Source organism: Medicago truncatula, chromosome 7, assembly GCF_003473485.1.
Source record: "Medicago truncatula cultivar Jemalong A17 chromosome 7, MtrunA17r5.0-ANR, whole genome shotgun sequence".
NCBI lineage: Eukaryota > Viridiplantae > Streptophyta > Magnoliopsida > Fabales > Fabaceae > Medicago > Medicago truncatula.
The window spans coordinates 7029158-7053349 of NC_053048.1; the positions used below are offsets into that span (position 1 = coordinate 7029158).

A 24192-nucleotide genomic window follows, 5' to 3' on the forward strand; every position below is an offset into this window, starting at 1 on the left:
TTTAATATGTTCTTGTCGAAGAGCATAATAGTCAACTAGAGTAGGTGTAATGCAAATTCAACGATGGTTGACGATTGTCCTTTGTGGGGGTTTAACTTGCAAAAATACTCTTCGTTTAAGCTAGTGAAATCTCAAGATGTTATGAGGTGATTTATCATAATGAGAATGTGTATATGATTTCAGAATAGCCACTCTATTTATAGACCCTCTAAGCAGATAAGTTGATTCTTCCCTTATAAATCAATAATCAGGCGACCATTGGATCATACAAAGTATTCAGATGTGCTCTAAGCGTATTAAACGATGCATATCTATGTTGGTACATGTGATCGACAGTTGTGGGCGGATGTCCTATCAAGCCTAAGCTGGAAAATGGTCTTTGGGTCTTGAGGATTGAGCTTTGACCTGACCCAAAACAAAATCCATTAATAATCCTTGATGAAAGTTTCTTACCTAACCCTACTAATTTCTCGTGTTCCTCGCAACATTGATGATTATATAATCCAAAAGTGTAAAAACACGTTAAAAACACCCTCGGCGTCCAACGTCCTACAAGATTTCAAATTATATAATCTGAAGGAAGTGTGGAGGGTGGAAAAAGAAACACTCATCCTTGAATTATATATGGGCCTTGAATGAAATTGGCTAAGTCCAATACCCATTTGTATATATAAATAGATCCATCCCAAAAACCAAAACCCTAGAGGCAGTGTTACACATTCATTTCCCTCGCCGCATTTTCTTCTCTGCGAATCTCACACCAAACCTTCAACAATGGTGGCCGCAAAGAAGACCGTAAGCTTCTGTCATTCAGCATTTATTGATTTTTCATTATGATTTTGTTTCAGATTTAGGGTTTTTGATTCTGAATCGAATTTTTGATTGATTTTTACAGAAGAAGACTCATGAGAGCATCAACAACAGGCTCGCTCTTGTCATGAAGAGTGGAAAATATACCCTTGGGTATAAAACTGTTCTCAAATCCCTTAGGAGTTCTAAAGGTAAAAATTTTATCCATTTTGTTGTTGAAATGTGTAGTGGGTCGTTTTTATTTTGCTGATAAGCTATGAATTGATTAGATTGCAAGGACTTGTTTGAAATTGTTTAGATGTTTTGTAGTTTGAACTGTTGTAGATTGATTTTGTACTGGAAATAAGTGATTAGTGAAAGTGGTTGAAATTAATTGATATGCATTATTAATGGAATTAAGTGATTTTGGAGTTTTGAACATTGATTTGAAAGTGGAATTAAGTGATTTTGATTTGATTATTTGTAGGGAAATTGATTATCATTGCTAACAACTGTCCTCCTTTGAGGAAGTCTGAAATTGAGTACTATGCTATGTTAGCAAAGGTTGGAGTTCACCATTACAATGGAAGTAAGTTGTTTATCTAGCTCCTATTCTTCTCTGTGGTGTTTATTTTTTTTCGATGTTGATTTGCAATGGGTGATTGTTTGGAATCATTTTTTATCATGTGTTTTTTTCTTTATTTTTGATCCTGATTGATTCAAGCTAACCGAACTTTAGTGTATGTTTGTACCTGGGGTATAGCATGAAATCCAATGTAGTTGATTAAAATGAACTAAGCTGGTTAATATACTTTAAAATTGATGTTATTTCATATATCCCAACATAACATCACAGTCACATGTAGTAATTGTCTATGCATTGACTTGTTAGTTTGTATGTTGAATGAATATTGTAATATTTGTCATGCATAGAGTTGTTAATCATGTTGAAAGAATATTATACATGGTTGAAAGTATGTGATACATTGAACCCTGTTGTACTGAGAATATTTTAAATGGTTGAACGAATGTGATACATCGAACCCTGTTGTACAATAATGTCATTTGACTTAACTTCCAAGATTCTGGTAAATGAATTAATATGGTTTACGCTGCTGATGGGCATGTTTTGATTGTATTAACTTTTGTGATGTTTGTTAAAAATTATAATAATCTTTCTGTGGAACTAATTTTGAAAGATGCAATTAATTTTCCAAATATGCTTCTGTTAATGTATACTATTGGTTTTCCAAAGATGCAATGAATTTTGAAAGATGCATAGTATGATGATTATGCATATGCATAGTTAGATTATTATGCATATGCTATTGCTGGCCAACCTTGGTTAGCACTTCTTACTGTTGTTGTATTGTTGTTTCTCGAATTGTTGGATTTCTTCCTATTGATGTTAATTGTCAACTACAATGATGTCTTTTATCAATTGACTCTTTAAGGTTCTGCATGTATATTTGTAAGTCACTTATATTGACAAGTTGAACTTTTGTGTTATCATAGACAATGTTGACTTGGGCACTGCTTGCGGAAAGTATTACAGAGTGTGCTGCCTCAGCATTGTTGATCCTGGTATATATTGCTTCCTTTAACTGTGTTGTTTAAAACTAGTTTCTTTTTTTCCTCTAATTTTATTTGTTATTGTGTTTTCAGGTGATTCCGACATCATTAAGACAATTCCTGGAGATCAGTAAACGAAGTAAAGATTTTTCCATGATGTTTTCAATTCTATGTTGTTTAGACGTTGTCGAAAGAAATTCTAGTTGTAGACTATGGTGTACGATGCTTGTTATTTTGGATATCCCAGCTGATTGAGCATTGAGTAATTTTGACTTCAATTTTTGTTTCATTGTGCTCATTTCTATATAGATTATATTTCTAGTTTGATCTATAATGTCTATTATCTGTGTTGACATTGAATTTGTATTGGAACCCCGAAAGTATCAATCTAGTTCATTGGAGGAAGAATACTAGTGAAATGTTGACCTTTTATGTCAATGTAGGTGGATTTAGGATGGGTGAAAAATGAGAATTAATGTGTTTCATAGAATTAATGAGTATGGAGGATGAGTGATTGGGAGAAAAACAATCAATTCTTACCGGCGGATCCTGGTAAAATTTAGTGAAGTGAGTTGAAATTTTAATATGCACATCATTTTGGTGATGCGGAATGTTTTATTAATGCATCATTTTGAATTAATATGGGAGCATTTTGATTAATATGGGAAACAACTTATTTTTGAAAGTATATTAGGATGAACTTATAATCCACGACCCTAACAATAAAATTTGTTTACAAATACTCACTTGAGCACTCCAACGGAATTTTCAGTTTATGTGTATACAATTGTAGAAATGATAAACATGTTATGGGTGGGAATGTGTCATGTTTTTCATAGTCACATGTCATGGTACACAGATGATAAATAGGCAATGGTTAATTTGGCTAACTCTACTAATTTTTGTGTCTTCCTCTACCTTCTCATTTGAGAAGAGGAAGACTAGGAATGTAGTGGTAGCTCGATCAAAGCTGATCGATAAGATAGATCCGGATCCTAGTGCTTTCAAAACCCATAATAAGGCCATCTGTTTCTCTTCCTTGTACTTATACGATAAGAATAGTTCTTAAAAGTGTGAGGTGTTACAGTTCATTGAGGGGCAAAAACTAAGGACATGCTAGAGGCTACCCATGCTGGAGCAGCCTTCAGCAGGGGTTTATAGAAGACAATATACCGACTCAAGGAATAACAAACTGTCAACTAAATGTCTCGAGATAATTTTTGCCAAGAGCAAATGCTCAATTAGTCTTTCAATAACTTTTCAATCATTAATCAATTTAATCGAATTTCCAAAATAATCTATAACTTTTGAAAACGTTAATCAATTTGGTCCTTAGTCACATTAATTTTGATAACATGTCACATTCATTGCCAAGTTGTTGCACATTTAACTATCCATGACCATGTAGGCTCTGCCATTTGATTATGAAGATGAGAATGTCAGGAACTAAACTGCATATTTACTTTTTTTTTTTTTTTTTTTTTTTTTATAAATTGGGTGTACAACAAAAAACATGACCAATTAAGAGACATCATAACAAGTAACGAAGACATAATTAACTTATAATTTATTTTTACAAATTTTAAATATAATTACTAAACAAAAAATTAAAATGTTTAGTTTAAATTAAACAAAAATTAAAATATTTAGTTCAAATTAAAAAAAAAATTAAAATTGTAAATTAAAACCAAATATATTTTGATTATAAAATAAAAAAATTGAACTAATATCGTAGAACTTTACCCCTAAGGGAGTCCTTCCAGAAATTCTCAAAGGCTTAAGTTTCCCTAAGCCTAAGAGGGGGTTTGGAAATAGTTTTCAACCAGCAATAGACGCGCCTCGGTTAGAACCTCATTAGCTGCGTCATTGCCCCAAGCGCAAAGATGGTTTAAGCATCTCCACTATGCTTGTTTATATATGGACTTCAGCCTCATCTTTTTTCAGATCCGGGCGATGTGGGACAAAATATGCAGAATTTCGAAACTATATAGTCACCACTAGCCACGCTTTTGCCTTCAATACAAGTCCATTATACCTCATTCAACAATCTTTTGACTTAACAAAAACACGTTAAAATCCAAGTTATTCATGAACTTACAACTAAAACTGTCATGCAAATAGGCTGTTGCATATCAGTGATCCAAACTACCAAATGAAACAGTTATATAAGCCACAAAGAGTGAAGAGTATTTGTTTGGACATACAACTTAATTAAGTGCGTATAGGATAAGTGCTTACCATATAAGTGTTTATCTCTCAGATATCTATATAAAAAATATCTATATAAGCTGTTTTTATAAGCTATTCTGGAGTGCTTATGAAAATAAGCTGAGAATAGCTTATGGACATTTTATAATTTGTTTTCATAAGTTCTTTCAAACGGTCTCACAAATACTAATGCAAGTTGATAATCTCAAATAATCCAATGTGAAGAGACTCATAATAACAGAGCCAAAAGAACTCATACATATGCAAACACTTTTTGCTTCTGAAAATTCTCTCTCCTAACAAGAAAGTTTCATTTTTTCCCCAGTCTTTACATCTGAGCATTGAACCTTTAAAACAGATGCTTAATCAACTCTTTTCTAGGAACATTGAATTAGATACGGACACCGGATACGACACTGACATGGATACGTTGACAACGATAAAAGTTTGAAAAAGATGAATTAATTGAACGTAATCACGTGTATCAGTGTTATGCTGAAAATTGACACATGTTGAATATCAACATGCCTTTCATCACAAATGTTGGGGCTACATAAACTCTTTTACAAATATAACAAATTTCAGCGAGTTAGGTGCATGTCCCCCATGCTTTTGTTTTGTTAATTCCATTAGATGATTTGTAGTTCCTGAGTACAAGTATTAATATAGTTTATATTTATGGTGCTACAAATTGTCAATTTGCATTTGCATGTCAATTTTCTTAAAAAAAAATGATTAAGAGCATGAAATTGCTGCACAATTACATGTCACAGCTTTAATAGATGAAAGGAATGTAACGTGAAAAAACAAGGAAAGGAAATTTCTTCCAATTAACACACAAAAAAAAAAAAAAAAAAACTTCTTGCTTGAGAACTTTACAAAATTGCCTACACTTGAAAATGAGAAGATTTGATTTAACAAGGGTCTTGCTTCTAAGAGAGACTTAAACAACGCAAGTGATCTCTCAGACTGTGAAAAGGGTACTTCATGCGATGCCCCCCTAACTCTTGCAAATGATAGTATGTTACCATGAATAAACTTGGACTAATAACTCAAATTCGACCTTGAATTTTAAAAAATCGGCTAAACTTATCCCTGAATTTTGCGAAATATCTATTTAGTCCCTGAATTTTACAGACGTCCATCAAAATGGTCCCTCCGTCCAAAAGCTCCGTTAGTGGTGATGACATGTCCTTTTGCATGCTGTGTTGTCATGTACACGTGTCAACCAGGCAGCCACGTGTACAAGGACTAATTTGATGGAAATGGTAAAAATTCGAGATTTATCTTTTCAGTGTAATTTTTCTTGTATTCCAATTATACCCCGCTGATGACAGTCAGTCATTCGTTATTTTTAGTGTCATGTTCATAATGTTTTAAGTTCACAAGCAAGCTTAAACAACAAGGAAAGTATGAAAAATACAAGATTTTGAAGAAACAGTTGTTTTGATGTTTTTATTGAGTCTGTAGCAATTTTAGACAACCTGGGGGTGTAAAAAGCAGAAATTCTGGAAGTGCTGGAAATTGGCAACCGTGGCGCGATTTTGAGTGGCGTGGCGCAATTTTGTGACCAGAATGAAGGTTTGGTTCTGCCACGGAAATCGTGGTACGATTTCTGGTGGCGTGGCGCGATTTTATGAGGCGTGGTGCGATTTTGGACGCAGAAAATGTTGCCTATTTAAGCTGAAGACTATTCTGAAAACAAGGGTTACGATTTTGGAGAGCTAAAGTGCAATTTTAACACCCAGAAGACTACAGAAGGGGCGATTTCATCATCTCTAATCCAGTTTATGTATGTTTTAATTCTTCCATTGATTATGCTATTTGTAAACTCAATTATGAGTAGCTAAATCTCTTAGAGATTAGGTCTGAGATGAATCCTTGTAACCCTAATTGATCCATGTTGCTGTGAAACTCTATTTATTATTAATGACAATCTAGTTTTTATTCAATTCAATTGTTCTTAATGCTTTTTATATCCTGATCAAATATAAACATGATTTAGTGAGAACGAATGACTATTGACCCTAGCTTTCGACTTAGACCTAATTGAATTGTTCTAATAAACATGGTTAGTCTAGGAATGGATAATCGTTTGTTAGTGATATTAGGTTAACGTGCTTTAAACCTTCGAGAATTATTAGACCACCTAAGAAATTAGGGGCTGTAGTTTGAGAAGAGGGTCCTAACTCAAGGGATTGATTAGGGCTATTTTGTTAACTATCGTGGAACTAGAAAATCATTAATACGAATAGGTGCAGTATACCAATTAGGGGAACATCGATGATTCGAAAGACTTGATCTCATCTTTGTCCTTGTCTTTTCCAAAACTATCTTATTTTCTGTTATTTAAATTTATGCAATCAAAACTACTGCCTCGGACACTAAAAGAAATTTACACATCCTAGATATTAACGTTATTGCTAAATTGAGATTAACACAGTCCTCGTGGGAACGATATTTTTACTACTTCGATAGTATTTGGTACACTTGCCAAAATATCTATCACCCGCTATTACATAACCCACTATTACATAACGATCGATTTGAGACTTATTGGCATAATTTGAGGACTAATTTGATGGATTTTGTTATAATTTAAGGGCTGATATGATTGATTTTATAAGCAGAGAATGAGTACAAGGAGATATGGCATGAAAGGACTTATGATTTCAAATGACATGCATAAAAAAAACATCACTGAGGGGTCCTGCTCCACAAAATCCAACTGCTCCTAGAGTTATTAGAGTTCCAAATCCAAATTACGAGTCATCCGCTTCTACTCAACCTCAATACATGGAGTTTATCCCAACTCCAGGATTTCCAAAGCATTGATGCTTGTTTAAATTATGCTTTTTGGACTTGTTTAGTTTATGCTTTTTTGGATATGTAATCACTTAAGAACATCAAATGATTTGATGACTTGGTGGCTATGTAATGTTAATTTTTTTTGCTATGTAATGACTTATGAACATCAAATATATGACTTATGATGGTATGCAAATGTCTGTCTTTTTATAATCAAAGTGTCTGTCTTTTACTTTTTACTTTGTTCAGTAAATGTATGCACCAATGATCACAGTGATATATGTTGTGAAAAGTCAAGGACCTATTTGATGGTATTTTCACTAATTTGAGGATCGATATGATGGATATGCATATAATTCAAGGACCAATTTGATTGAAATTTTTTGACAGAAAGGTTTGATTCATTCATTGACAACCTCTTTTCATTACAACATTACATGAACTTGGCACAATACAATAGCATTTTAAACAACTCAATCAAACAAAATACTCCTATCAATATCTCAATCAACCTAAGCTCACTTCCTATACAATCAACTTTATCCATCAACCTTGCCCTTCAAACCTCTTCTTTGCCCCTATCCTTTGGCTTCTCCATCAATTTTCACCATCATCCTATACAATCAAAAGATAAAATAAGTACTATTTAAACAAACTATTCACACATCACATAACCATTGTTAAACAAACCTTTGGCAGAGGGCAGGCATAGAAAGGCCTTCCTGGGTTATTGACATAGTTGACTTTTCTTACAACATAAATTCTAGGACACCAACATTGAAGCTCTCTCACCTCACATTGTACATAGAGCTTGAAGATGAAGACCGACTGTTGTAGTTGTTTTTGCCCATACACCCACCACCCATCATTTCCGAACACCGAATCTTCAACAATGACCACTGGTTTTTGAATTTCGAATTGAATCAAAAAAATTAGGGTTTTAAGTTTTTTGAATTGGGGAAAAACATTGACATCAATTCATGGAAGAAATTTGGGGGATTTTGAACTCTAGGTAACAAATTATAACATTAGGGTTCCAAATTTATATATTTGGGGAAGAAATAGCTATTAATGAGGAAGATGAGAAAAAACCGTTAATGAGAAAGAAGAGCAAGAGCCGTTGGCAATTTTCTGAAAATCCATCAATTTGGTCCTTGACAATTTTCTGTAAATCAATCAATTTAGTCCCTGCTTGTGTGGCATCTGACGTGGTAAGCCTTGTAAGAGGTTAACGTTACACGTCACATCCGTTAACAGACCAACTTAATGGAGGGACTGATTTGATTGGCATTTTGTAAATTCAGGGACTAAATAGCTATTTCGCAAAATTCAGGAACAAATTTGACCGATTTTTTAAAATTCAAGGACAAATTTGAGGTATTAATCAATAAACTTGAGTCCATCCACCTAAAACAAAAATGAATATAATTTAAAACTAACTACATGTGTCGATGTTGTGTTGGAAACGAGACACGACTTTAATATAAAGTGTCGATGCTAAATAGATTCAATATCAACAAAATACAATAAGATTGACCTATTGCCCCTCAAACCACAGTAAGTCACAATAAGGTACCGTTTGACCCGGCTTTTTTCCAGTTTCTCTACGTTTTTAAGGAGAAGCTAGGCCAAACACAATATTAATAAAGTACCTTCGAAAAAAAAGTACTTTTTTTTAGAATGCATAAAATTGAATGAAATGAGCTTTAACCAAAAGTTGTTGAATGCTACTTCAAAAAACTACTTCTCCCTAATTTATTTTACAAGCACCTCTCTACAACTCACGCTGGCAACCTTTTCTTTTATTTTTTCAATATGCTTTTTTCTTCCATTTTATTTTATTTTTTGAACCGATCCATTTAATTTTTTTTAATGACGGTCCATTTAAGTTTATTATCTATTTTTTAAGGAATTTTATTATCTTTTTTATCACTTATATATTAATTTCAATATCTTTTGATTATCACAACCTCGCAAATATTTTTATTCACGCTGTCAATGAATGACACCGAATATTTTTATTCCCTTTCTTCAACCTCGGAAATATATACACACACATTAGTGTTTAGAGTAATACTTTATGTTCGTCTGTCTGTTTTTTTTGTTACGCTAATGCGTATAATTTTTTTTAGTGTTGCGTAATGCGTATAATTATTTTTATAAAATTTTGATTTTAATTAAAAGTACAAGTGTAGTTGCCTAAAAAAATTATACTTATATATATTTTACACATTTGTATTGTAACAAACTATGAATATCTTTTTCTTATTAAAAAAACTAAACATATATTTTCCAATGACACCAGCAATGTAACAAATATAATATTATATAATATAAATTCTTATCTTTTTGACTGACACTATAAATATGATATTCTTATAACAAAAAATTTTATAACAAAATTTGTTATAGAGTATAATTGGAAAAGAAAAAACCAATTATTCTCATTATATACACACACACATATACATATTATAGATGTTATCTCTGAATATATGATTGAACGTGACGAAGAAAGCAATATAAATGAAGAAATAAGTTCATATAATCCAGAAAGAGTACAAGATGGAGGCTACATGAATAAAGTTAGAAATTAAATATGAGTTGCGTTGATGGAGAGTAAAATGTTTGAGTTTGTGATGATTTATGTTTTTTTTTTTAAAAAAAAGATGATTATTGTTTTTAATTTTCCAAATTACTTTGATATTATTTATGTTATTATTTGAGCCTCCTTAAATTATTTCTCCTATTCAAATATTTAACAAGTCATTTATATGATGATACAAATTTGTATTCATGTTACACAAAATAAACGTCATTGTGTAAATATAGGATTTGTAAAAATATATCTTTTATATTTTAAACATTTTTTCCCTTCAAAAAATATTTTAGACATTTTTTTATTTATTATGTTAATTCATAATGAATTCAAAGTTTTATTTATTTATAGACAATGCAATATGCAAGGTTCCGAGTTCGAACCCCATACACCACCAAAAAAATAATAAATTTAAAGTTTTGTATAATATTTTGCCAAACAGATTTTAACTTAAAAATAAATTTAGAACTAAAAAAAATAAAATAAATTTAGAACTAAAAAAAATAAAGAAACCAAACAACTTTAACAAAAAAAGGCTTTATTTTAAAGTAGCTTTTAGACCGAAAAAAAGCATGGTCAAACGGTACCTAAGTATCTTAGTAGTTATGCACAAATATAAGCAAAATTGATTTTTTTTTTTTTTTTTTTAATTATATTGAAGGATAGAATACCATATACGCCTTCGACAGTATACCAAATTTCCATACGAAGTAAGTAATTCCTTGAAAATATAGAAACCAAGTACACTAACCCAAAAAACGGAAGCCTTGAACCTCCACAAGCACTCAAAGGCTGTCTTATAAAAGAGCACTGATACACATACCTCCATAGCTGGCATACATACACCCCTCTTGTGTAGCACATTTAATTAATAAAAAAATTGCCAAATCCATGTCACACAAAAATGAGTAATGATAAAAAAAAATAAAAAATAAAGGTTTAAATGTGTCATTGGTCCCTGCACTTTCATCCGATTTTGGCATTGGTCCCTGCACTTTTTTTTGTTTGGCATTGATCCCTGCACTTTGTAAAAATATTGGTATTGGTCCCTCTGTTAACTTTCTGTTAAAAAAAAAAAACCAACGAAGTGCCACGTGGCCCAATTATTTCACGCCACGTGGCACCAATATCAATATTTTTACAAAGTGCAGGGACCAATACCAATATTTTTACAAAGTGTAGGGACCAATGCCAAAATCTGATGAAAGTGCAAGGACTAAAGACATATTTAAACCAAAAATTAACTGTAGTAGAGGATTGGGCCCATCTCTCTCTCTCATGCCATTTCCCTTTTCTCCCAACCCTAGCACCTCACGAGATTTCGCCGTCGCCGTCGTCGATATTCGATTCTCCCCTTTCACCCATCGCTGATTGAAATTCATTGTGTCTCCATTATTATCTATTTGTGCTCTCTCTTGTCGGCGGTTTTCTTTTAACTGTAGCACCCTCGCCGACGCTCTCTCTGTGCTCTCTCTCGTCGGCGTTTTTCAACTCAGGTATATTCATTCATCTCCCTTTTGTTTGATTTGGTTGTTCAAACTGGTAATTTATATCTGTGTATATTCACTATTCTTGCGGTATCTGGTAATTTATCTCGTCGACTTTCCTCATTTTTGCGGTGATTCACTATTGTTGTTATTCGTACCAGTTTAATTTGAATTAGACTTAAACATTTATGGGTATATTGAAAATCTTTTTTTTTTTTTTTTAATTTATATCTAAGTTTTTGGCAGTACTGAAGTTAAGAATGGGTTGAATTTGATATTATGTGTGTTTATTGATGGATAAAGTTTTGTTTAATAGAGGCTATGGACATTCATTGGGTTAGTCTATAGCCAGTTTTGTGGGTCACGACAAAATAGGAATGCATTAGCGAGAAAGTTTAAGGTTCAATGGTTTATTATTATACATGAGGTTTCATGAAAAAGCATTCTTTGATCCATCTAATTAGTCTCACCGAGTGGGAAACAACTTTGATGGTTATTGTTGTATGCTGGGTTTTTTACTCTGTGCCCTTATCTTTGAGATCTGTTTGTTATACACTTTTTATGCTAATATATTATATTAATTAGTATCATTCTTTGTAGAGGCGGAACTCGTAACTTATTATGTATGTTTTCAGGTGGCACCTGGTCTTAGCTTGAAAACTCCTTTGGCAGCATTGGCATCACAGTCAGCATCATCACAAACATCTGTATGTATTTCTTATTTTTATGATCTGAAAATATTTCTTAGAATTCTATTATGGAAGATAGTAATTGAGGACCTTTCATATTTTTTCTTTGGGATTCCTTTATTGTTGTCGAATGCTCTTGTCAGATATTTCCTTGCATAACGTTTAGTTTACCCCATTCACTTATACTATGAGGGTTATGGTTATTGCTATTAGTAAATTCACAATTTTCATAATTAGTTGGTCATTGTTTTAACAAAGAGATGTTTTGATTTGTTCATTTGTGTTTCTCTGCCAGCCTAAGGATTAATGAAATTGTTTGGGAGAGATTGTTGAAACAACCTATATCATGGGTATTTTACTTGAATTCTTTTCTGTGTGAAACAAAGAGATTGTTGTCAGAGCTACTTAAGGTTTCATTTTCTTTGTTTATGTGTAAATAAGCCAAACACTCTTCATGTACATAAACCAAACCTTTAGCTGTTGCAACAACTACATTAAATCTCTTATTCCAATCAAGTGAATTAGAACATAGATTCTCAACTAATGAACCATGTTCCATATACTCATAAACCAGAAGCCTATGTTTCCCCTCAACACAATATCCCCACATATGGTTTAACATACCAATTTTGCTTATTTAAGCTAGAAAAATGAACATTATTCATTCATTAATGACATAAAACATAAACAGTTACATACACATTAAACGTCTCATTAATTAAATTGTACTTACACCAACACCACCATCCCGTTTTCGTTTGTTTTCGTTCATGATGTTGACCTTATCTGTTTTATACAAAAACAATTTCTATCAACAACAATTAAAACACACACAAATGTCCAATTTCTATCATAGACATACTGACAAAAATTTATCTGCACTTAACCATATTTTAACATAGACGTAGCCACATTTTTTTCCTTCAAATTTCCAACACTTTGACCATTTTTTAACACAAGTTTGACCACAATTCTTTTGATTAAGAATTTGACACTAACTCTATGTGATAACATTTAGAGGAACAACCGCAATCAAACTAAAAAAATTGGGGAAAGCTTAAGATTTTTTACCAACAATATAGGACATGTTTGACACAAACCAACTAAAGAATGACTTAACTTAAGCAACATAAATTTTCATTCCAGACCCATTTGCAATTACCAACAAATCAAACAGTAGCAACAACGCAACATCTTAATTGACAACAACCCATAATGCAACAATCAAACAGTAGCAAATAACAGAGATTTTAACTTAATTATGAACTAAACATCTAAATACTATCAAACTTTGTTTAACCCAAAATTATCACTAAATCAGTATCATACCCTAATATGATTAATTTCTTCATCATACCCAAATGATTTCAAAATAAATTTTAGCCTTCATCAAATACAAGATTCGAGAAAACATAACCTTCAACGGAGAGATTCGGCGACGGAAACTTTGACAAAACGCCAACTGTTGAATTGCGGAAGGAGATCGCAGTTGCTTTTGATCGTATTTGTTGGGGAGAGAGCTAATTAAGCTGTCGCGGTTGAGGGAGAGATGGAGGCCTTGGAGGAAATGGCGGAGAGAGGGATGGAGAAAGCAGAATTCACTCTCGTAGAGAGAGAGAGAGAGAGAGAGAGAGAGGTGAGACACTGATTTTTTTTTTCTTTTTTAATTTTCTAGATCTATTTCTTATTTGTTTTAAGAATTATTTACCATGTCATCAAAGATCAATTTTTTAAAGTATTTTAGCCATGTCATTGGTGGTATGAAGGGGTGTGTGACATTTGGTGTGTCTATGTATACTTTCCGTAAATAAATGACTAGCGCTGAACCAACCCACTGGAGAAGCCACTAGAAAGCCCATAAATTGTCCACTTAATGTTGGTATCATAAGATATATTGCTATAATTGATACAGTAAAGGGATACAAGTTTACAATTAAAAACAAAAAGAATTCATATCCAGGCATGACCGATTTCCCAGCATTTTCTGGAGTAGAAATAGTAGAATTTGAGGAAGTGATGTTCACACCATTGTCATCACCAACACTAACCTGATAAATTCCACCAGGAGGACTCAATCCTGATTGATAGATGGCAGTTGCAACGAGAGTCGCAATTATCAACCAAGTGTTACGGTTCTCCTCTGTCATATTTGCTCTAATTCTGAACTTAGACCGTCTACGTCCAATCCTGAACCTATGTGCAAGTGTGGGATTATGAGTGACTTCTAAGCTAGGTTTTGCTCCAACTCTGAATAACATACTCTTGATCCGTGGAGTGCTTGCTATGTCTAATGCTGTTTTGCTCTCCAAGTTCATTGTGTTCAAATTTATTTTAGTCTTTACCAACAATCGAACTGCCTGTTCTACCAAGTATACAATTGTCAGAGATCATTAATTTACCAACTACACCACCTATCTAAGACTCTAATTTTATCATTGAAATCAACTAAACTAATTATTTTTGTAAGAACTGCGCAAAACTTAAAACGATTATTAAAATGGGACAGAGGGGGTAATCTATAAGTTGTCATTCATGTTATTCTCGAACACAAAAATAATAACAAATATGGTCATCGTTAAGAACAAAAACAAAAAGAAACATGTTTCCGACTGCCCTAAGGCCCAATCTGGCTCTGCTCGAATCAGACCCAAGTCCCCTAAAATACACCAGACCGCAGAACGGGCCAAGAGCTGCTCACAGGTCTGGGGTTACTCACGCCTATGAAGGCCGAGGGTAGTTCACTATCTAGACCGAGAGTTACTCATGTTCGCACCGAATGTATGATTGTCAGGATAAGGCTTGACCGTCTAGCCCTACTAGGACATTTTTTATACCCAGGTATTTTTTTTTAAATTCATTTTATTTATTTAATTTTATTAAATTAGAAGTGGTGTTACAGACATTCAACGGACGGCTCAACGAAACCCAGCCAACGGCAAATAGATCAAGACTCGATCCCTCCATATAGTGGATTCCGACAGTCTAACCATCTATTTTGGTCATACCAGATCAGAACAAAATATGTAAAGGAGACATGTGATTTTAGTTATTCAATAAGGTTACCTGGCGCTCCGTACTTAGTGCTGAAATATGCAAAATGGTGTTGCCTGCCTCATCCCTCTTGTTTAATATTTGATTTTCCAGCTTTTGCGCACCTATCGCTACATGTGTTCTCAGCCAGCCAACAAGTACTCGAAGGGCCTCAAATTGTTGATTCTTAATAGCAATATGCAGTGCAGTCTCGTGCCTCACAGTCAAATATTCAATGGATTCCGGACACAACTTGAGAAATTTAGCTAAAAGATCAACCTCACCAATTTGACTTGCAAAATGAAGAGGAGTTATGGCTTCTTTTCCTTGAATTCTAACAAGGTCTTTATTGATGTTCACGAAGCAATAAACCAGACGTTTTTGGTCGTTTAGCATAGCGAGATGGATGGGGCTGAATCCTTGCGGGTTTAGCTTCCAAGCAAATGAAGGTTTCAACATCATAATTTCAGTAGCAAATTGGAGATGACCCATATCTGCAGATATATGTAAAGGAGTTTCAACAAATGGTATCGAATCTATATGCTCCAGGATGAATGGATCATCATCAATTACTGCGTAGAGGAGATCTATGTTGCCTGCTTGAGCTGCAGCTTTTAGCTTCTCACCATTATTTGTGTTCATGTTTGAAACTGTTACTCACAGGTAAGTTTTACACATGCAATCAAAAAACTAGTATTTAGATCAACTATGAAATGATTATGTAACCAAAAAGTAATCTTTATCTTTATATTAACACTTTAGAGTTTTTAGAAATAGCCTATTCCAAAATTCTCTCCTCTAAAGATGTCCACATCATCATAATCCTACGTGGCATTTGTTCCAAAAATTTCTCCTAATTTTTAATACAAGCTTAATAATTATAATTATTATTAAAAACCATTTTTTATTAATCATTAAATTGTAAATAAAATACATAGTTGGTTACAATAAAATAATTATTAATATAATAATTGTTTCGATTAAAATTTATATGCTACATTAAAAATTTGTATGTTAGAATCAAATGATTATTAATATAATTATTATTCAATCAACATTTATATGGTACATTAAAAATTTGGTAGGTTACAAAATTATAATAAATAACTTGAATAAATTATATTTTGAATTTTGGTCCGTTACAATATGACAGTAACATACTAATTAAAAATTTAATAGTAGTAATTAGTTTTTAAGGTTATATAATTAATTTTTATTCGTTACAAAAATATATTACTTAATATTAATAAGATATTATTAAATTTCAAATGTTATGAAGTTAATTTTTTGTAGGTTACATGAAATATAATCTAATCGTTTAATGCACATTTTATAATATTAAATACGTTGATAATATTAATTTTAAAACGGTCAATGTAATAATTAATAGATATTAACCGTTATGGTACTATTTTTCTATATAAATAGTAGCGCTTTTGGATACGAGTACACAACAATCACAAAATATAGTTCTTCTTTTTCTGTTCTCTGGTTCTCTGATATCTATTCTAAGTAATTTCTGTAATTTTTTCTATTGCAAAGAAAAATGTCTACGAAACACTACTTCATCTCTGATGTTTCGCCAAGAAAATAATCGTGGACATTGGTTGTGAGGGTTGTTCGTCTCAAGACTACAAAAATAAAAAACTACAATTTTCTAAGGAGTTGGTTCTAATGGATAAAAAGGTACTTTTTTCATACCGTTTTTTTTTTTTGTTTGTATTTTTTGTATTTTTTTGTTTAAAGTATAGTGTTTTAATCTTTGTTATCTAGGGTGATCGAATAGGTGAGTTTATACAAAGAACATTGTTCTACAAGTTCAAGGAGCAGCACTAAGAGGGAATGGTGTTCACGGTTTCCTCATTTGATTTTGCTTGCAATAGTGGTTCGTATAAACCATTACACAACGAATACAAACTGAATTTTACAATTAACACAAAAGTCAAAATATCTAAATCTTCTTTGGTCCCTACAAACATCTATTCGTTTACACTGCATATGATGTTTTCAACGATGCTTAGGACATGAAATGTAATTTGAATCATATTTTTATCATCAAACTAATTTCAAACCCCCATCCCTTTTTAACAACATGAAATAAATTATATATTTATGTAGTTGGTGTCTTGACTGGGGTGAATTTTGTTTGTATGAAAACCTCAAATCAATTATATTAAAAACCCTTCAAGCACAAGATGTGCCCAATAAAGGAAAATACAAAGTTCAAGATGCATAGATACAAAAGAACGAAACATGAGGTAGAATAACCAAGACAAGTAGAAAGATTATTCCACCAACATTTCAACTCAAAATACATACATGATTTCTTATCATTTTGTATCCAGTAAACGAGAAATGTAAATTTATCTAACAACACCATAAACTGGTTCTTGTGACAAAAATGTAAGAATTTTTGTCTTTCCAAATAATCCAAATGCAAGTCAGCAAAATCAACTAAAAACTAAAACGAACTTTTTTTTGAACAATTGAGAACCGCTGAAATGAAGAGTACCCTCACAATAATTAATTGGAAGATCACAATAAAAATAAAAAAGATAATTCTTCTCTTTTTCACATCTGCCAGAACATAAAAATAAGTCCATATTTTAACTACTCCATCAAACTAAGTTGCCATTTATTAGAATTCAGATATTCAAGAGCCTCCATGAAAAGAGAGAGACATTTAGAGGAGCTACTTTGTTCCTAATGAGATTTTTTAGAGCCATAGGTTCATCATGCTCCACTTGCAACTAGATGATATACCCCTTTGTCAGGGTACCTTTCACCATGATCAACTTTAAAGAAACTTATAAAAAACGCTAGCCTTAAAAATAATGTTGTCCAACAAATAACAACAATATATCCCCTGCACCTCATTCCAAGAAAAATTCTATGACATCGTCTCCACTCCATCCAACCATAACCTACGTATCTCCTTAAATGGCTGAGAGTTATTTTGATATAACTCAAAAGTTCTTCTAAATATATCACACAAAGGACCACTCTACAACCACGAATTATTGCAAAAAAAAAAGTATTTTTCTCATTCTGTCCACTATCATCAAGTTGTCATCAAACCAATTTCTAATCCCCATCTCCGCCCCTATTTTAACACCATGGAAGTAATTTTACCACACATATGCCTAATTGTCCCCACTCTTCACATGAACTCAACCAACCTATTCTAAGAAGCTAAAACTTTAAAATGCAAACTCATTGATCCATATTAGCCTCCAAAACTATTCACGTAACAAAGATAAGTTGAAATTTTGCATTATACGAACCCTCAAGCAACAACTATATCGACCACGACACACCTTATCTCACTTAACCCAATCGACTTTCCTAGCTTCCGCACTCTCTCCACACTAAAAATAATAAGGATTCAATAAAATAATTTTTACTTAAGTAAGCCTTGAAGAATGAAAGAAATTAAACCAATTGTGGTGGATATTGAAGGAGAGTACAAAGATACATTACAAGAACATTGAATTGAATTTGAATGGGTGAAATCGATTTGTTTTTATTTTTAATATATAATACATTATGATATTTTATTATTATTTTAATTATTTGTCGATTAATTTTTAAGAGATATCTGTTTGTACGTACTCTTTTTTCTATCTTCCGATAAATTTAAAAAGGCGAATCTGACAATTTTGTTGGCAAAAGTTAAGTTGTTCCTAGGTATGTATTTATAACTTATTTAATACCATTGAAACGTACATATTTATTCATTTACTTGAACCATTTTATTTGTTTCTTTAGAGATTGGAAAACGATGTTACAAAATTCTTTTCAATCAACTAAGATCAAATTCAACCGTTAAATTATGGAGACAAAAAGAACTAAAGAAAATGTATGCTTATTTTGATGAAGGAGATTTTTTCCACAATCCTTTTAGTAAATACATTTTCTAATAAATGGTAAAACAATTACCTTTATTTTTAGTTGCCTGATCTATCCCACATTAGCATACCAGAAGAATTTTTTTAACTTTACTTTTAGGATCGCCATTGAGGAGTTGAAGAACTTGCATGAAATTGAGTGGGTTGACATAGATCTCCTACCTTTTTGTTCCCATGTTTGATGGAGGTTTTAGTTTGTGGATTTTGGTTAGGAACATTAAGAAGGAGGAAGTGTTTGCTTGGAAAAAAGAGGAAATGATGAATTCGAAATCATAACTACACTAAAACATAACGAAATTAGGTTAGATTGTTTTAATTTGTGACCCTTGATCTCTAATTAAAAAAAATGAAGAGAGAAGATTAAATAAAATTGTTTTCTCAAATTTTTCTCACTAGAGATAATTTGCTTCCGAGAGAAATACTCACTCTCTCCAATATTTTTTTAGGAACTCTCTCCAATCTTAGATATAAAAAATAAACAACTACCTTTTATTATCTTAAATTAAAAAAAATATATAACTTACTTTGACTCTATTTAATGTTATTTATCCTAATATACATTTTCATTTATGTAAGTTTTATTTTTAATATTTTTTTATTCTCATGAAACAAGTTCCAATAGATGGTACTTTTCACAAATTTATCTTTTTTTAGAAACATTCGAGAAAACTAATTGCATATAAGTACATTTTTTAACTTAGATATCTTTTTAATAATTGAAATCCGAGAGAGTATTGTGATTAAATAAAAATAATAATAGCTTTATTCAAAATGGTAGATTTTTTATTATATTTTCATAAGACAAGAGCAAAAAGAATAATCTGAATTAAGTTGGTACCCTACTTTAATCGATTGTCAGTTGCTCATATATATTATTAAAAAAAGAAAAAAAATTATATGAAATTTAGGAGGACAAAAAATCTGGTCCAGTCAATCCAAGTAGATCCAACCTAACGGGAAATACATAAAAAAAGATCAACAAAGTGGATTCAACCATAATTAATTCTAACAAACGAATACCATTAACGATAGACGTTTGTGAGGGCAAAGCGGGTCTATAATTTGGCGAATTGATCGATCTTCAACACAAAATCGGATCACGTGCCATCAACTCCCTGCAACAACGGCAACAAGCATTAACGACTCTTTTAAGTCCACACAGTCTCATATCAATCAAGGATTAATGGGATACGAAACACATACATATTCTTGAGAGTGTGGAGTAGATTCAACCGCCAACACGGTAATTAACAAATCCACACACACTAACAGTTTACTGCTATGATCAACATCAAATTAACAGTCATTTCTGGCCCAACATAGAACCGCAACTACCTCCAAAGAAAGGGAGGAGATGGCGGATTCGAATGACCCACCATAACCAATCCACACGGCTACGAAAAAGGTCTAAAACGGTGGCAAAATAGAGGATAAAGAACGGACAATTTCGAGTTTCAACCAAACCAACGCGGGGTTCAGCCATTGAGAAGCCAACACATAGAACCAAACAAGATCGCCGGTGACAACCAACAATTTATGAATACCAACAACTCAACAACCACCACCCGTAGCAAATACGGTACTGGTTGAATCGAAAACCAACGACACGAATTGTTGTGGGAACCGGAAAAAGGGTGGTGCGGGGGGACGACGCCACTCATCGCACCATCGTTGCATGTTGGTACATCGTAAGTGATGAAGGTATCGAAAAAAGGGGGTGAGGTGGCGGAAGATTTCTAAAGAGAGGGCAGAGCCATAATGGTAGATTATAATAGAGGTAATCATACCTCTTATTAATTAGATATATTTTTAAGAATATAGTAATTATTTATAGTATTTTTATATTTTAAGCATAGTCGTACTTTTTCTCACTATTTTAAGCAGAGTTGGCATGTACCTGCCAACTCTGTCTCAATTTTAAATATGAAGATAAAGTACTACATAATATCAAAATTCTGAATCAAATCAAACTAAAAAAGTCAAATAATATCTAAAAAACTTATTATGTGTAAACCCTGATAAAATATTTTAAATAAAATGTATCCCGTGCTTGGCACGGGGCGTTACACTAGTAATGTACAAACTTTAGTCATCATCTACTTGTTGGAATCCCATAAGAGACCAGCAGCTTTTGGCTGTCCCTCCTACCTAAAAAAATAAACAAAAGACTGAAAATTTAAAAATTTCACCGACAAAGTTCTTACAAAAAAAATAAAAAAAGTAGGTTAAGATTTTTTTTTTTTTTTTTTATGTAAGGAATTTGTCCTTACATAAATCTTTTGCTCATCTTGGATAATATTTTAGAAATGTGAGCAAGACAAAAAAAAAAAAAGATTCTCGGCTGCTATTGCTATTAAAATAATTTCTCACCGTAGCTCTTGATAATTAAATATAGGTTAAAGTGTACTTTTTCCTCTAACTTTTCAAAACTTGCAATTTTGATTCCTTAAATATAAAAATTACAATTTTGACTCCCTAAGATTTTGCCTCATTGCAAATTTGATCATTTTGATCAATTTTGACCTAGTCAACGCCTATGTGGCATGCCACATGTGTAATTTTCAAATTAAAAAAATTAAAAAAGCCACATAATCATTTTTCTAAATTAAATAAAATTTAAAAATCAGAAAAAAAAATTAATTTCAACCGGTGGTGGAGCCACTCATGGGCCAGGGTGGGCCATGGTCCACCCCAACCCATAAAATATTAATTTTTAACAGGTATATATTCAAATATTTTAATAAGAAGTTATATTATATATACATGTGTTGCGCAAGAATTCATGATTGTTTAGCTTGTCCTAGCGGTTAAATATGTGGATTTGATGGCTTTGGGTCGCGCGTTTGAACCCTGTCTGGTCTTTTTTCTTCTAAGAGAATCGAACCATTGCACAAATAGTCTTTCTAAAAATTCCAAAACTACTAAATCAACAACATTTCTATCTCATAAACTCGCTTTTATTCTTTTTATATCTAATAATATATATAGTTCTCCAACCTATGTACAATTCTTTTTTAAATTTAAAATATGGTGTAATATAATAAAAATTATATAATATTTATGTTAAAATATCTTTAAAACGCAGTTTAAATTATATTTTATAGATAAAAGATTATTGTTCACTCGAATTAACAAATAAAAAATATATAAATTTACACATTAAACTTGGCCCATCTCCAAATTTATTTCTAGCTCCGCCACCGATTTCAACCTATAACAGTACATATTCATCATTCTTCATATTGATATTCATGTCTTCAAATCCAACCCAGAAAAAAAAAAAAAATATGAAGATGAAAAGCATGAACAAAAACAAAACACAAATCCAGATCCAATGAAACACAGTAATAACAAAAACAAATTTTCTTATAAAAAAAAAATCAAAACTTGTTAAATTACATAATGACATAAAACATGTCCAGAACCATGAAACAGTAAAAACTCAAACTAAAATTATCTCAAAATCAAATCTCACTACACCTTCATTAGCATCCATATCAATTGTTCTCATTACACCTTCACGCAAATGTTAATGCTAAGCCACTTCCAACATCAATCTCATGAGCAGATTGGAAAAAAAACCTTCACCATTACAATAATCAACAAATTAATATGTCAGAATTCACCGTTTCCCAATCTTACGATATTTTAAACTTTTATTTTGATGTTTTATCAAATCAAATCAAATTATAATGAATGTATTATTTTCCGGTTATTTTGACGAGTCCATTTGCAGCTTAGTTAACTTTACAATAAACATGGCTTCAAGAGAGACACGAGTTGAAGAGATTAACACTAGTTGAAGAGATTAAACCTGAATAATCATATATCCCATGAATATTGCTTATGAGCATCCTTTGAACATGGTAGTAGGTTATCTTTGAGAAAGTTAATTGCATGGAAGAATCGACAAAGACCTGAACATGCCTAAATTCTCTACTCCAAACAATTTTCAAACTATGAAAAATACCCCAAAGCAATTTTCAAGCAACGAGCAAGGACAAATGTTAGTTGCTAGAAGTGCAAATAAATTTACCACCATCACCACGAAGAATTCCGCCACAAGATACTAAATCACCCTTTTCCAAACCGATCCTTCTTCAGCTCTCAAACCCTTTCCCAAAACATAAAAATCAATTAAAGGAAAAAAAATCATATTTTTTTATATATTTCCTCAACCAAATAAAAACACACTGAAGAGATGAAGATGGGTTCAGAGAAACCTAAACCTACGACTCTAACCACCGTGCAGCAACAAATTGAAAATGGGTTAAGAGAAAACCTAATTTTAGGATTGAGAGAAGATGAGAGGGTTATCGGAATATTCTAAAATTTCTAGGTTCTAAAATTTTGGGGTATGTAGGCATAAATTTTGGGTCAGGTATGTATGAAGAAGAGAGAAGAAAAAAAAAAAGGAGATTTTTCAATGGACAGAGAAGAGAAAGAAGAAGGAAAACAACGGGGGTTATGTGTTTCTGGGTTTTACAATTTTGTTTTTATTTTTATTTTTTAAATTAAATTAATACACAAGTGTCATTTTTCTTTTTTAAAAAACAAGTAATTACACATGTGGCATGCCACATAGGCGTTGATTAGGTCAAAATGATCAAATTTGCAATTTGACTAAATTTTAAGGGGCCAAAATTATAATTTTTGTATTTAGAAAGTGCACTTTAGCCTTCAATATATTGTTTCATTGACCTGTGCATGGTGTATTTAAAACTGTTTTTTCATTTTTTTTGAAAGAAAGTATATTTAAAACTGTTTTGTGTATTTCATTGAATTGTGTGAGTTTTTCGGGTGCGGTTATGGTGCATAACGAAATCCTTATGCACTATGCATAAATCCATAAATGGTTTTGGGGTACAACACACAGAAACCATTTCCACAGCAAAATGATTTTTGCATAATTTTATGCAGGGTGCTGGAAACCATTAAGTACATCTAATGGTTTTGGAGTACAACTCACAGAAACCATTTCTGGATGTACGCAGGGTCATAAGGATTTCCTTATGCACCATAACCGCGCCCAAGTTTTCCACGTGCAACGTTCTCATTCCCAAACCATTTCTCGTTCAAGCGAATTATTTTAGGATTTTATT

The 24192-nt window shown here is 32.2% G+C and overlaps 3 protein-coding genes and 1 non-coding gene across 4 annotated transcripts; 1 reads left to right on the plus strand and 3 right to left on the minus strand.

Annotated features, from left to right (window-relative positions):
- Positions 1-635: 635 nt before the first annotated feature.
- On the plus strand, positions 636-2766 carry LOC11439760 (60S ribosomal protein L30). The gene is made up of 5 exons (XM_003621585.4): positions 636-795; positions 896-1001; positions 1277-1378; positions 2305-2373; positions 2455-2766. The coding sequence occupies exons 1-5, from the start codon at positions 775-777 to the stop codon at positions 2493-2495; spliced, it is 339 nt and encodes a 112-aa protein (XP_003621633.1). The 5' UTR covers positions 636-774; the 3' UTR covers positions 2496-2766.
- A 1330-nt stretch (positions 2767-4096) lies between these two features.
- On the minus strand, positions 4097-4246 carry LOC11438833 (U4 spliceosomal RNA). Its single transcript, XR_003007408.1, has one exon. It is a non-coding gene; the product is annotated as a U4 spliceosomal RNA (small nuclear RNA).
- A 9583-nt stretch (positions 4247-13829) lies between these two features.
- Positions 13830-14721, minus strand: LOC11437784 (uncharacterized). The gene has a single exon (XM_024769902.2). The coding sequence runs from the start codon at positions 14465-14467 to the stop codon at positions 13883-13885; it is 585 nt and encodes a 194-aa protein (XP_024625670.1). The 5' UTR covers positions 14468-14721; the 3' UTR covers positions 13830-13882.
- A 312-nt stretch (positions 14722-15033) lies between these two features.
- LOC112416548 (ankyrin repeat-containing protein BDA1-like) lies at positions 15034-15922 on the minus strand. Its single transcript, XM_024770761.2, has one exon. The coding sequence runs from the start codon at positions 15822-15824 to the stop codon at positions 15195-15197; it is 630 nt and encodes a 209-aa protein (XP_024626529.1). The 5' UTR covers positions 15825-15922; the 3' UTR covers positions 15034-15194.
- Positions 15923-24192: the final 8270 nt, after the last annotated feature.

What these genes read in the sequence shown, in the direction of transcription:
- LOC11439760 (XM_003621585.4), top strand. Translation starts at nt 775, where the DNA reads ATGGTGGCCGCAAAGAAGACC. An exon ending in AGTTCACCATTACAATGGAA is followed by an intron (nt 1,379 to 2,304) that starts GTAAGTTGTTTA and finishes GTGTTATCATAG; the next exon opens with ACAATGTTGACTTGGGCACT. An exon ending in CCTCAGCATTGTTGATCCTG is followed by an intron (nt 2,374 to 2,454) that starts GTATATATTGCT and finishes TTGTGTTTTCAG; the next exon opens with GTGATTCCGACATCATTAAG.
- LOC11437784 (XM_024769902.2), bottom strand. Translation starts at nt 14,467, where the DNA reads ATGAACTTGGAGAGCAAAACAGCATTAGACATAGCAAGCACTCCACGG.
- LOC112416548 (XM_024770761.2), bottom strand. Translation starts at nt 15,824, where the DNA reads ATGAACACAAATAATGGTGAGAAGCTAAAAGCTGCAGCTCAAGCAGGC.